Here is a 13,845-nt window from a genome sequence, read left to right as displayed (position 1 = left end):
TGGGACTACAGGTGCCTGCCACCACACCCAGCTAATTTTTGTATTTTTAGTAGTGACGGGGTTTCACCATGTCCGCCAGGCTGGTCTCAAACTCCTGATCTCAGGTGATCCACCCGCCTCAGCCTCCCAAAGTGCTGGCCTCCCAAAGTGAGCCACCACACCCGGCCACATAACATCTTTTATTTGAAGGAGAAAATAAATAGGCATGTGCTCATAAATTGTTTCAATAACATTTAACCAGTTCCAATAACTTGATATTTTAGAGGTATCCTGGGCAAGTCATACTTAAATCAACCAGATTACGACTAGCTCATGCAAGAAGAAAAGGTGCAGCAAGTCCTGTTCTCCAAGAGGATCATTGTGACTCTCTACCAAGTGTGTTACAGGTAGAAGAGAAAACTGAAGAGGTGGGAGAAGGAAGAGTCAAGCGTGGGCCATCACAGACAACAGAACCCCAGAGCCTTGTACAACTTGAAGATACTTCATTAACACAACTTGAAGCCACCTCATTACCTCTCAGTGGTGTTACCTCTGAACTGCCTCCCGCTGTATCTCTTCCACTTTTGAATAACAACCTCGAACCATGTTCTGTTACCATAAATCCACTCCCACCCCCTCTTCCTCCAACACCACCACCTCCCCCACCTCCTCCCCCTCCCCCACCACCACCACCTCTGCCTGTTGCTAAGGACAGTGGCCCAGAGACACTGGAGAAAGATCTGCCTAGAAAGGAGGGGAATGAGAAGAGGATCCCAAAGTCAGCCAGTGCCCCCTCAGCACACCTCTTTGACAGCAGCCAGCTGGTCAGTGCACGGAAGAAGCTCAGAAAGACTGCTGAAGGTTTGCAGAGGAGGAGAGGTACGTCAACATATTTTCATGGTCCATCTGTTGTATGACATCAGGTATAGTAAAAAACTATATTTTTTGACGTTGCAAAGCTTAAAACACTTTATTTTTGACATTATTTGATAGTAAACAGGTTTTCAAAGTCACACTAGAGGAGAATTCTTAGTAACCCACATCCACAAATGCATAAAGTACACAGAAATGTATGCCTTCTTGGGCTGCTAGGCATGTTTTAAAAACAGATCTTCTAAAGTGATACATTCATGTTTGGTAATGTATAATGGGTGGCTCCTTTTGTGTTAGGGAAAAAGTTTTGATTTTAAACCTGAGATTTTAAAAAAAATACTCATATCAGAAAGGGTAAGATATCTGGTAAGGACTGTCACCACAGGGAAGACATTGGCAGGATCATGTAACATTTGTTCATACATTTGTTGAGGACTTTTGTGTATTTGTATAAAGAAGCAAAGAAGAACAGGGAGTAATCTGTTCAACTTACAATGTGACAGATGTGCCTCAATAAGGTTACTATTTTTTTTCCAATTTTTTTTTGTTATGAGAGATTCAAGCACAAATAAAATTATTTCTAAAAAGAGCAGAGAATAACCCTTGCCTTTTGCCTTTAAGGAATTTGCATTTTGCATGGGGAGAACATTATATAAATGTTACATATTACTTGTATATTACATTTTAACCTGAAGGACCATTCTATAAAACATTTCTTGATGTAATCTGAGTAGGATTTCACATGTAAAACAACTAAATGAAAAAAGTACAGTCTCCATAATAAACAAAAATTAATTTTTAAAAATAAAATGTGTAACCCAATCACTCTGAATTTGGGTGGAGCAACTGCAATATGGAAATCCTTTGGGAATCACACCCATAATACTACTAAGACCACCTCCCAGTTCCCAATCTGGTCACTTCTCTCATGTAGGAAATGATAGGAATACCAATAGTACCCACCATGGATGGGGTCTTGGGATTTTCTAAAAAGAAGGATAATTAGGATCCCTTGTGTTCTGATCACCTTCTGCACACATTTCATGATCCATTTTGCAGATGGTGTTTCAGCGTCCTGTGCTTTCACAGTTGCGAACAGTAGAGGTTATACAGTTTCATTCTAATTAAGTGCAGTCCTAACTGTAATACTGTTCTGTTTCATTTTCCAAAGTGAGCTCACCCATGGATGAGGTGCTAGCCTCCTTGAAGCGTGGTAGTTTTCATCTGAAAAAGGTTGAACAGCGAACTCTGCCTCCTTTTCCTGATGAAGATGATAGTAATAATATCTTGGCACAAATAAGGAAAGGGGTAAAATTGAAGAAGGTACAGAAGGATGTTTTGAGAGAATCCTTCACACTTCTACCCGATACAGACCCTCTAACACGGAGCATCCATGAAGCTCTTAGAAGAATTAAAGAAGCATCCCCAGAGTCAGAGGACGAAGAGGAGGCTTTACCTTGCACAGACTGGGAGAACTAACAAGTAAACGGCCTTATTGTCTTTAGTAGCATTCAGTAATACAGGTTTTATATCGGATGATGAGGTTTGGGGTATTTTTTATTGAGCCTGAGGCATATCATTTGTTTTATAACCCAATTTTAGCATGGATCACAAATTTATGAACTTCAGGTTTTACTTAATTCTGTAGTTTCTAGAAACTTAAGATAACTTTTTAATGATTATTGCTGTGTAAATACTATTTTTAAAAATGTCCTCCTCATTAAAAATTTCCGCTATACAGCTGTAATTGCAAGTAAAGTGACAGTCTCATTCTTGCCCTAAAAAAACAGAAAAGGGCCTGGCACGGCGGCTCACGCCTGTAGTCCTAGCACTTTGGGAGGCTGAAGCAGGCAGATCATTTGAGGTCAGGAGTTCAAGACTAGCCTGGCCAACATGGTGAAACCTGTTCTCTACTAAAAATATAAAAATTAGCCGGGCATGGTGGCAGGCATCTGTAATCCCAGCTACTCGAGAGGCTGAGGCAAGAGAATCACTTGAACCCAGGAGGCGGAGGTTGCAGTGAGCTGAGATTGTGCCACTGCCCTGGGCAACAGAGTGAGACTCAGTCTTAAAAAAAAAAAAAAAAAAAAAGGCTTTCCAGGTTCAGTGGTTCGCTTCTCTAGTCCCAGTTACTCAGAGGTTGAGGCATGAGGATCTCTTGAGCCCAGGCGTCCAAATCCGGCCTGGGCAATATAGCGATACCCCGTCTGTAAAAAGAAATCAATCAGTCAATTTTTTTTTTTTTTAATGAAAAGGCTTTTCTGACAAAGTATTTCAGTAACAAACTGTTATGCACACTGAATTTTGATGTCATGTTAGCTGACCTCAGAGGAGTTTTCTAATATCATTCTGGAAAAATTGTTGCATTGTCTGATTATTTAACTTTCTAAACCCTTGAAAAAAACTACTTATTGTCACAGTTACTGTATTATTTAGACAAATTTGCAGGTATCATTAATATATAAAAATTATCTACATATCTAATGAATACTCCTGTACATATTAAGATTCTCTTTAGTTACACATGTAGCATTCTCCTAATATAATAGAGAGCTATAGTCTACTACATTTTAATAAGCTAATTAGAGTAATATGGCACAGATTACACCAAATATATAGAAACATTAAAGATAACATGGTATAAATTAAACAGTATATCAAATTTATAATGATGGTAACTGAAATGTTGTAATTTGTATAAAATTTATAGAGTATACAAACATGTTCTATTAATTATTCTTCTTTCTTGATGGAATATGTTTCTCTAGGCTTCAAACATTCACCAAAGTAGGGAAGACTTGAGTCCTAGAAGGGAATAAGTAAAGGAATAATTAATTCATGTGTTAGCCCTGTGAATTATTTTTGTTGAATTTCTTTTTTTATTTTAGAGACAGTCTCCCTCTGTTGCTCAGGCTGGAGTGCAGTGGCACGTTCATGGCTCACTGCAGCCTCAACCTTCTGGGATCAAGCATCCCAAGTAGCTGGGACTCCAGACACATGCCACTATGCCGGGCTAATTTTTTAATTTCTTTGTAGAGATAAGGTCTCCTTATGGTTGCCCCGATTAGCATAATAATTCTTAAAACATGTTTGATCATAAGAATTAACTTGGGGAGCTTATTAAAAATGGACATTCTATCCTTGACTTAAGAATTCTGAGTAGAACAACAAAGAAAAATCTTTTTTTGACAGGGTTTCACTCTCTCACCCAGGGTGGAGTGCAGTGACACGATCTCGGCTCACTGCAAGCTCCACCTCCTGGGTTCAAGTGAATCTCGTGCCTCAGCCTCCTGAGTAGCTGGGATTACAGGCGACTGCCATGATGCCCGGCTCTTTTTTTTTTTTTTTTTTTTTGTATTTTTAGTAGAGATAGGGTTTCACCATCTTGGCCAGGCTGGTCTCGAACTCCTGACCTCAAATGATCTACCCACCTCAGCCTCCCAAAGTGCTGGGATTACAGGTGTGAGCCACCATGCCTGGCCCAAAAAAAAGAATTCTGAGTAGATCTAATGTATATGCAAGTACACATCTAGATTTTGAAGACATAATATAAAAATGTAATGTATGTCAGTTTTTAAACAACTGATTACATATTGAAAGATTCTATTAGTTATATTAGGTAAAATATTACTGAAAGCAGTTTCACCTGTTCCTTTGGGTATGGGTTCATTAGGTAAATATTCCTGTAGTACCTCTCCACTCTACCCCCCCATCAGCATCTGCATCAATCAATAACTTAAAAAGGGTAATATTACATACACCATGATTCAGCCAACATTCAGTAGTAGCATTATCCTGCTTTTTTTCCTATTATGTATACAGTTACATGTAACAGTCACTTTGTATGACTTACTGTTTTTGGATCCCAAAGTAACTTCGAGTTATTTTTGCTTGTACATATGTCCACTATGCTTTGTAAAGGAATAGAGAGAGAGAGAGAGAGAGAGAGAGATGCATATCAGTTTGTGAATGTCTAGACTCTCAGGTATGTCTAACTGGGAATCTTTTCCATAGTGGATATTTGTAGGTTGTCTCCCACTTTACAGTTCTTACTACCATGTGTTGTCTCCTTCTGCTGTAGCTTCTCAGGAAGCTGCTTAAGCTTGTGCCTAAAACTACCATCTTTGCACTGACTAATTCCACAGCTGGACCTTCACATAAATGTGTGTTTAGCTCTTTCATTACAGATGGTCCACAGTGGCCCATTCACAGCACACCAGCAGCTGCTCAAGTTAGCCTATCCTTGTCTGTCTCCTCCCATCCCACCATATCCTGCCTAACCCTAGACATTGCATCAGCATTTTGTATACTCAAGTGGCTGGGATGTTACTCATAGCTTCTGGCTACTAATTTAGCCTTAGTATCAGATGTTAACATGGTGCATGGTGTATACACTTTGAAAATTGCTTAAAACTTTTTTCGGGGGTGTGGGAGACGGTTGATGGCTAGAATATGTGGTACAATGTTGAGAGAGAAACAGTGAAACACTTAGAAAATATATGAGCTTGGAAGTTTGCAGTCTCCCTTTACTAAATGTGTGCTAACCCAGAAGCAAACCATAGACTAGTATGCACTGATTAGGCAGTGATGAAGTAGCTGTGTATCACTACTTTGTGATCATGGAGACTAAAAGGCTGTGAACTTTTTATCTACAAATGGCTAAGAAGGCTTTACTGCAATTTGTATTTCCCATTAATTTATTAGATTCCTTTTTTTCTCTCTCTCTCTTTTTTTCTTTTCTTCAAGACTGAGTTTCACTCTTGTTGCCCAAGCTGGAGTGCAGTGGTGTGGTCTTGACTCACTGCAGCCTGTGCCTCGTGATTCAAGCGATTCTCCTGCCTCAGCCTCCCGAGTAGCTGGGATTATAGGCGCATGTTACCACTCCCAGCTAATTTTTGTATTTTTGTAGAGATGGGGTTTCACCATGTTGGCCAGGCTGGTCTCGAACTCCTGATCTCAGGTGATCCACCTGCTTCTGCCTCCCTAAGTGCTGGGATTACAGGTGTGAGCCACTGTGCCTGGCCAGATTTCTTGATTATAGATTTTGTCATTAATGTACTTACATACTTTTAAGAGTTAATTTCTTGAATATTCATAAAGTAGGTAATGAAGGCCCCTTGTTCTGCCTTGTTCGTTCCCCTCTGAAACTCTTCTCTTTCCAGAGATAGCCATAGTCATGCTCAAGGAAATTTCTTAAAATGTGTGTAATTACATAGAGATTTAAAATAAGTTTCAGGCTGAGCGTGAACTTTAAGTTTCAGGCCTGTAATTCTGCAGTACTTCAGGAGGCTGGGGGTGGGTGGATCACTTGAGCCCAGGAATTCAAGACTAGCCTGGGCAACATGACAAAACACATCTCCACTAAAAATACAAAAAGTAGCTGGGCGTGGTGGCTCACACCTGTAGTCCCAGCTACTTGGGAGGCTGAGGGAGGAGGAAACCTGTCTCAATAAATAAATAAGCTTCTAGTTTGTTTCCTGTGAGACTCTTTTTTTTTTTTTTTTTTTTGAGATGGAGTCTCACTGTGTCAGCCAGGCTGGAGTGCAGTGGCGCCGTATTGGCTCGCTGCAATCTCCATCTCCCGGGTTCAATCTGGGATTACAGGTGCACCACCATGCCCAGCTAATTTTTTTGAAGTTTTAGTGGAGAGGGGTTTCACCATGTTGGCCAGACCAGTCTCGAACTCCTGACCTCAACTGATCCACCCTCCTCAGCCTCCCAAAGTGCTGGGATTACAGGCGTGAGCCACTGTGCTGGGCCCCTGTAGAGTCTTCTAAAGTAACTATAGCAATGCAGTTCAAAGGAAATACAGTTTGAGACATGTAATTTTAAAATGTCCAATAGTCACATCAAAAATGAAAAGGAACATGTGAAACTGATGTTTGTAATATTTTATTTGACACAATGTAGCCAAAGTAGTATCCTTCAACACATAATCAACATTAAAAACTAAGGACATTGCTTTCTATTTCTTTTTTTCACACTAAGTCTTCAAAATTCAGTGTATGTTTTATATATACTAGTAGCACATCTCAGTTTGAATGCTAAGGATCTGATACTTAATGAGAAATGTCCTACCAAAACAGTAAAATTGTATTTAATGGAAAAATACTATTTGCTGTTTTAGATTTTTAAATCAAACTGGATTTAAATCAAACTAAATCAGTCACACTAGACACATATCAAGTGCTCATTAGCCACATGTAGCCACAGTATTAGAAAATGCAGAACTGTATTAAGTTGGTACTTTATTCATGTTCCTGTCAGCTTTTATCTGAAGAGTATGTCTTTTATATAAATGCTCCTGTGCTTTGGGTAAGCCCCATAGATCTTAAGCACAACACTTTTCAATAAAATGCCCGGGTGAAGTATCCATTTAAAGACTGGTATTAATCCTGTCCTCTAAATGTTAGTCTAACAAAAACAGTTTCTACTGCATTTTGAAGACACCATTTAGTTGTTCTTACTCTAGTAGCAGTTTATGGGGCAAATAGTTTAGACTGAATTTACCTTTTTAGTATATAGTTTTGATACAGTGTTAGAGTAAAAATAATAAAAATGAAAATCTAATAGTCTTTTAAAAGTGATCAAAATCTGTATTTAGATTATTTTGTTTTCATTTTTACTGCTTTAAGAATACAGTCATGGCCTTTTGTAAAAAATGTCTTTTTTACACTTTTTGAGGGAACGTAAATACACTGTATCTTTAAAGGGTCTTTTTTTAATGGTCTGTATTATTTTGTTTGTAAACAGGTGACATAACAGAAGAAAAATATCATTCAAGATTGGTTCTGATTCTTTTGGAAAATGACAGTTTAAGCACTTGGTTCCTCAGTTGGATAACATTAGATCCAAAGTGCATTGGTTCAGTGGTGTGAAGAAAGGAAGCACAATTGGCAGGTTATCACTTTCCAGTCATTCCAATAGATGATGGTTAACATGAATTTTACATGTGTAATGTTCCTGACTGCAATGAAGAAAAGGCCTTCTGGAGATTTCTGTTTTTTAAGCACATTCTCCTTCCATCCACATATTTACATCCTTGTAATGGCCAGTTAAGCTAGGGCTTGCTGTAAGTTGGAAGAACACTGGGTTGACAGAGATCTACTGTGAGCTGTATTGGGACTGCTTTGAGAACCATCTTTCAGTGCACTGAAAAGTCATCTGAAAAAATAGCTTCTTCCATATCAGCTTATATTAAATACTGTGATACTCTGAGAAAGTTTATCATGATAGCTGTAAGTCAGGCATTAAAATCAAATGGAAATACACCTAAAATGTCCACATTACTCATTTCCAAAGGATTTTTCATAAAGATGTTCAGCAACATCTGAAAAGCTGCATTTATGGAGATACATCTATTAATATGTTCACAACATGATACATTTAACATGGCATATTTTTAGGAGTCTTATACTTTGTAAGGTTTTGAAGTTTCCGTGCTTTTAAATCACTCTTCATATTTCTTGAATTTATAATAGTTTGAATTTTATGTGCATCCTTGTTTATGGAAGGCAATACTTTGATAATATTTCAATTTCAAATTATTTTTATTTTGTTTGAATTATTGCTTGATTGCTATGACTGACATGACTTTCCTATTGAGAATCAAAAAACAAGATTCAATCATAGGGATGCAGATCTTAACTCTTTTTACAAATTACCATTTTAAGTTTTTATTTTTATGCTCCACAGTGAAAAGCATGTGCTCTACAAAGATAGAAAGTAGAGACAAGTCTCCGTGGCTGGCATTTCACCATCTTCACATGCACTGAATGGAATTTTGGGAGAATGCCTTTGTTATAGTCACTAAAATTTTAAACTTATACACAGCTTTAGGTGCTGATTTTGGCTGTGATGGAGTCCTGAAGGACACATTTATATGTTCCAGATTTTCAGCAGGATTGTTGTGGGCTTGAATATATGTAGGTCATTGGACTCAGTGTGCAGTACCCTGTACATATAATTCTGCATAAGACAGATCTTGGCCTTTCTGTGGAGGGAGTTAAGAACTAAAATACCAAAAATAACTTTATTTCTTTTAAGACAATTATCTGGCCTAAACCCAGAAAGCAGTACTGGAGCAAAAGCCCAGTGTATATGAATTGGTATTCCTAGAGAAAAAAAGAAATGCTCACACCTTTGTTATTTTAAAGTGTTTTCTTGAAAATAATTAGGGAGAAAATTTTCTGGCAACAGGTTATGTAAGACAAAATTTTTTTATTATTTCAAAACAAAACAGGCACATGCCATCATGCCCCAGCTAATTTTTATATTTTTTATAGAGACAGGGTTTTGCCATGTTGCCCACGCTGGTCTTGACCTCCTGGACTCAAGCAATCTGCCAGCCTTGGCCTGCTAAAGTGCTAGGATTACAGGCGTGAGCCTCTGTGCCCAGCCTGGCAAAATCTTTTATTTAAATGTTAGTAATACATTTATTGATGAGACTAGGAGCTTCTCTGCAGCATCTTCATAATACATTGGTTTTAGTTCCCACACTATTCCCACATCTTATCTGGGAAGATTAGAACTACAGATGTAATATGGAAGCTTCAACAGCATGGGGGTGGTGATAGTGTCCTATTTGCCCTTGGTAAAATATTAAAGCATATTTCTTAACCCAAAGAGTGATTGGTTATATGGATATATTTGAAAAAGTTAAAGCAAATTTGCAAACCTTTACAAAATCATGTATCAATTTTATGCTATCCAGTTTTTACGTACCCATGTGTCAGCATTTCATATATCCAGTTCTTTGGGTGCTGGTTCACTTTTTTTCATTTATTCAAATTCAGAAAAATACAGACGGATATAATGTTAAATTAACCAGAAACCCTGGAACATTCATATCTTGAGAGGGAATTTGCTACCCTTTTACTTTTGGGATTTCATTATAAAATAGGCTCATTTTATACATATGTCCTGTGGTCTGTCTTCCAGAGTGTGCTGTAATAATAAGTCTCTAGCAAAGAAAGAGTGGAGGGTGGAGGGTGTGTAGAACTCCACTCAGCCTCATGGATACATCTACAACTCTCTCAACCCATCCTGTTACAGTTCTCCATGAATCACCTCACACTTGGAAAAGAAGGAGGTTAAAGCAGAGTATTGTTGGCAGCCAGCTATGCCCATCCTCTTGTAAATAACTTTCCAACACACCCATTTCCTTGCCTTAAGGTGCAGGTTCCTACTTCTACAAAATTTCAAATGATTGCAGGTCAAAAACGTTTGGAGTTACTCACAAATAATAATAAAATTTCAAATAACTAGGGTCTACTTGTCCATCAAGATGACATTACCAGTGGAACCCACCTGTTAATTTTAAAGTAGCTTCAGAACCCAACAACAAAAATTATGTAAGCCTGGTTAAATGTCCTTTTTTCTTCTTGCCTCTAATAAAATCAGGATCTTCGGCCTTGATACTAAATATGTGTATATTTAGTTATGATGGTACTTGTAGATGCTCACATTTCCAGTTCCAAACTCGCCCGTACTTTTTATGTGCTTCAAAATATTTGACACATTTCTGTTAATATATGATTTCTGTATCCACAAACAGCTGTTTGCTTATGCTGAGTCAATTTAGAAGTTAATTTGCCAATCTAGTCTCAACTGCAATGCATTTAAAATAGGTAAAACAAGTAAATGAGTTTGGGACATTTTGAGATTAATGTTACTGTCCACTTGACTGTCAATTTCAAATGGCTCCTAATGCAACCAAAATTATAACCAATGTAGCATGTGTAGGAAAGGTATTTTTAATTATTTAAAATCATTGTGTATATTACAGCAGTATGAGGAATGCCTGGCTAAAGAGGATTTTTTAAAAGATGAAGAATGGTTTTGCTTGTATTATATAGGCTTACTGAGTTTGTGAGCAGCATAAAAACAAAACAATCATTCCTTAATTCTTCATTGTGGAACTGAAATATTTCTGTAATGCATTTTTTAAAAGGAGACTCCTAGACACAGATGTAATAGTGGGAATAGAAATGTAGAGCTTTTCTCATAACACAAAACCAGAAAATAATTTTCAGCACTTTCACTTACTCTATGTAATAAGGAAAAAAAATTGTTTCCACAAAGTTGAACTGTGTAGTAATATTTGGTAACACATGGCATGGTCACTTTATATCACAGAATGTGTGTCAAGTTGCAAAGCATACTTGGGCCATAGTAGACACTAAGAATTAAAACTCTTAAATCAGTGAAACAAAAACTAATGGGCAGCATTCTCTCTGTTTGGAATGGGATCAGTATACAATTAATACAATTTAATTTTACACATTCCCTAAGACACCATTTTTAAGTTACAGTCACATGAGTGTGTTTGTTTGTATAAATTTAAGTCAATGCTTTTAGCCTAGGCAAAGCTTTTTGTTCACTAAATACAAGGTTTTTTGGGTTTTCTTTTTTCAGCTTTATTATTGAAGTATTACAAACTTAACATCAGATACCAATGTGTAAAAAGTACTATTGGGTCCTTAAGGGCTCTGTCAGGGAGTTGAAATTTCATACGCTTTACCAGGTTACTTGTAAAAAATGAACAGCTGTAAGACATTTCAAAACCATTGCAGACACATTGTTAAAATGCAGCCATTTGATAATGAAAGCAGAAACCTTAAGTTTTACCTAATTATTGCACTAAATGTAAATGATAACATAAAATTAAGTGTGCATTTTAAACAGATTCTATTTCCCACTTACTGCTTAGCATAGAAAAAGAGCTATGGTTAGAGGAGTGACCAGCAAGATTTATTTCAGATGGAAAAGGGGTGAGAAAGTGGAAGCACCTTACTGTTAGAGCATGTTGCATCTATTTAGTGCTACTGAACAATTCAGTAGTTATTTCTGAACTTTGCTGCAAAGTGCTCTTTAGTTAAAGCACATTAAGAAGGGTCACTGCTTAATTGCTTTGTAAAATGAAGCAATGGTATTTTTTATCTGATATAGTGTAATTTAAAAGTTTTCCTACAAAGTGAGTTTATATTGTTGCCTAAACTATGTTATGTAAGCAAAGGGTTTGGAAAGGCGGGAGGGAGTCTAGATTCGGCGAGAGAGTGCGTTTGTGTGTGTGAATGTATGAAAAGTTTCCCCATTGGGTTATTCTCAAGATATGTTTATTGTAAAGTTTTCTACGTTTTGCCCACAGTAAATGTACAACTTCGCAATTGTAGGATTTAATTGATTGATTGAATTCCAAATTTATACTCTCTTCCCTTCTGCAGAGACATTATGCCACTGTAAGGTGCATGTACAGAAAATACCTCTGAGGTTGACTTGTTAAATAACTGATGAATGTTATTTCACACTGAATCTCAAAGCAGTCATTTGTTTTGCGGGTTAGGGGAAAGTTTTGTTTTTTGCTGGTGTTTTTTGTTGTTTTTAATTAGGCACACTAAGAGTGGCTAAATTTGGGGGAGTTGGTGGATAGGAAAGACCTTGAAAAGTGATGTGTAGATGAAAACACAAGGTATGGATGTTGGTTACAGAGTTCAGTTTTAACAAGGGAAATTTGGGGATTTTTTTTTTTTTACTTGCATGTTCTATGGGTAGCTATCAAAGGGTGTAACAAATTATTCCAGCTTTTCCCAATACTAATTATATTGGTTTTAAGAAGTCTGCATAATCACTAGGTGGCATTTTCCCTTCATTTGTGAACCAAGAGGGGTAAATGATGCTACCCATACAATGACTTCTGAGTTCTTTAACTTTGACAGAATCTCCATTGTTTCATTGAATTTCTCATTGTATTATATGTCTTTCCAAGCGTGCAAACTATAATATGTAGTTAATGAAAAATGGAAGGCTGCAGATTATTTTGCATGAATAATTAATTGTCCATTTAGGGCTAAGGAGACTGACATGATTTTTATCGGTTCTGGGTAAATGAAAATTTTAATGGAAAACTCATTCACCATTTACTAGCTTTGTGCAATATTATAAAAGGTAGAAGCAAAACACTAGCACATTGTGCTTGGCTTGTAAGGATGGCTTTAGTACCATTACATTAAATGGACAATGTGCACAGTGTATTGTAAATGCCAACTCTTGCAAATTTACAATACTTAAATATGTTCAATTAACATTCTAAAGTATTAAAAGTACAGAGGAAAAACTAAGCAAGCATTTATAGCAATACCATGAAATCTCCAGTAATCGTTTTGACGACTGTTGCCTTTTGCTCTTTAGTGCAGCTTTTCTGCATTGTAATTGTATTGCTTTGTATTTCATGTTTTTTACACTCATGACTTCAGAGTTAAGTACTTGTACACCAAGTATTGCAATCACCTTTCTCTTGTTGTACATGCAATGTAACAACCTACAGTTTTGGTGCTTTTAACAATATTCCTCTTTTTCTTTAATAAAGGATATTTATTTGAATTAACCTGATTTTGTTTGTTTAAAATATCAGTGGTACATATTTTCACTTCAGTTCAAATAGGAGGACCATAGCAAGTTGTATATCTGTTATGACAAGTTATAACATGGAGAACAGGATCCAGAGACCATCCATGCCTGTATTTCTGCCTCTTCCTGAGCGCTGTTTGTTGTGACATATTTTGATGGCAACTTTCTTTGTGCTATTAATGAACTTTCTCATTGTTTATAAATATTCACAGTTTGGAAGTGCTGACTTCCAAATTGGAAAATTTTTAAATGGGGGTGGGGAGAGGCAGATAAATATTTATAAAGTTACACACTCAGATCAAATAGATCAAAATCTCAAAAATAGAACAGAAAAGAAACATAGATCTCCACCAATGCCTCAGCAGTTGTTTGTCTCACTTCCAGTGATACCCTGAAAACTGTAGTATCTGAAATTTTCCCTTAGTCTCAGGAATTTCTCCTTAACACGCTTTCAGAGCTAGAACATTCCAGTGACCGCAGCCAGTTTGATCTCTTTCCACCCTCAGTAAATGTCTTGCCATATTCCTCTGGTCATCTGGAGCCCTTTATATTGAAATGTGCAATAATGATTTTACCAAGTCATTG

At 37.1% G+C, this 13,845-nt stretch overlaps 1 protein-coding gene and 1 long non-coding RNA gene across 3 annotated transcripts in view; one reads left to right on the top strand and one right to left on the bottom strand.

Annotated features, from left to right (window-relative positions):
* Positions 1–13,237, top strand: part of JMY (junction mediating and regulatory protein, p53 cofactor) — an 88,709-nt gene extending 75,472 nt beyond the window's left edge. For both annotated transcript variants that reach the window (XM_031003463.3, XM_055366962.2), the window contains 3 exons: positions 264–858; positions 2,024–2,334; positions 7,606–13,237. In XM_031003463.3, the coding sequence (XP_030859323.2) occupies positions 264–858; positions 2,024–2,331 (903 nt within the window). In that variant the 3' untranslated portion in view covers positions 2,332–2,334; positions 7,606–13,237. The remainder of the gene's footprint in view (positions 1–263; positions 859–2,023; positions 2,335–7,605) is intronic.
* LOC129527929 (uncharacterized) overlaps positions 2,927–13,845 on the bottom strand; it is a 34,724-nt gene continuing 23,805 nt past the window's right edge. Inside the window, exon 3 of the long non-coding RNA XR_010131733.1 lies at positions 2,927–3,657. This is a non-coding gene — a long non-coding RNA (uncharacterized lncRNA). The remainder of the gene's footprint in view (positions 3,658–13,845) is intronic.

The sequence above is a fragment of the Gorilla gorilla genome, chromosome 19 (genome assembly GCF_029281585.2).
Source record: "Gorilla gorilla gorilla isolate KB3781 chromosome 19, NHGRI_mGorGor1-v2.1_pri, whole genome shotgun sequence".
Lineage (NCBI taxonomy): Eukaryota > Metazoa > Chordata > Mammalia > Primates > Hominidae > Gorilla > Gorilla gorilla.
This window is presented reverse-complemented; position numbering and strand designations above follow the sequence as displayed.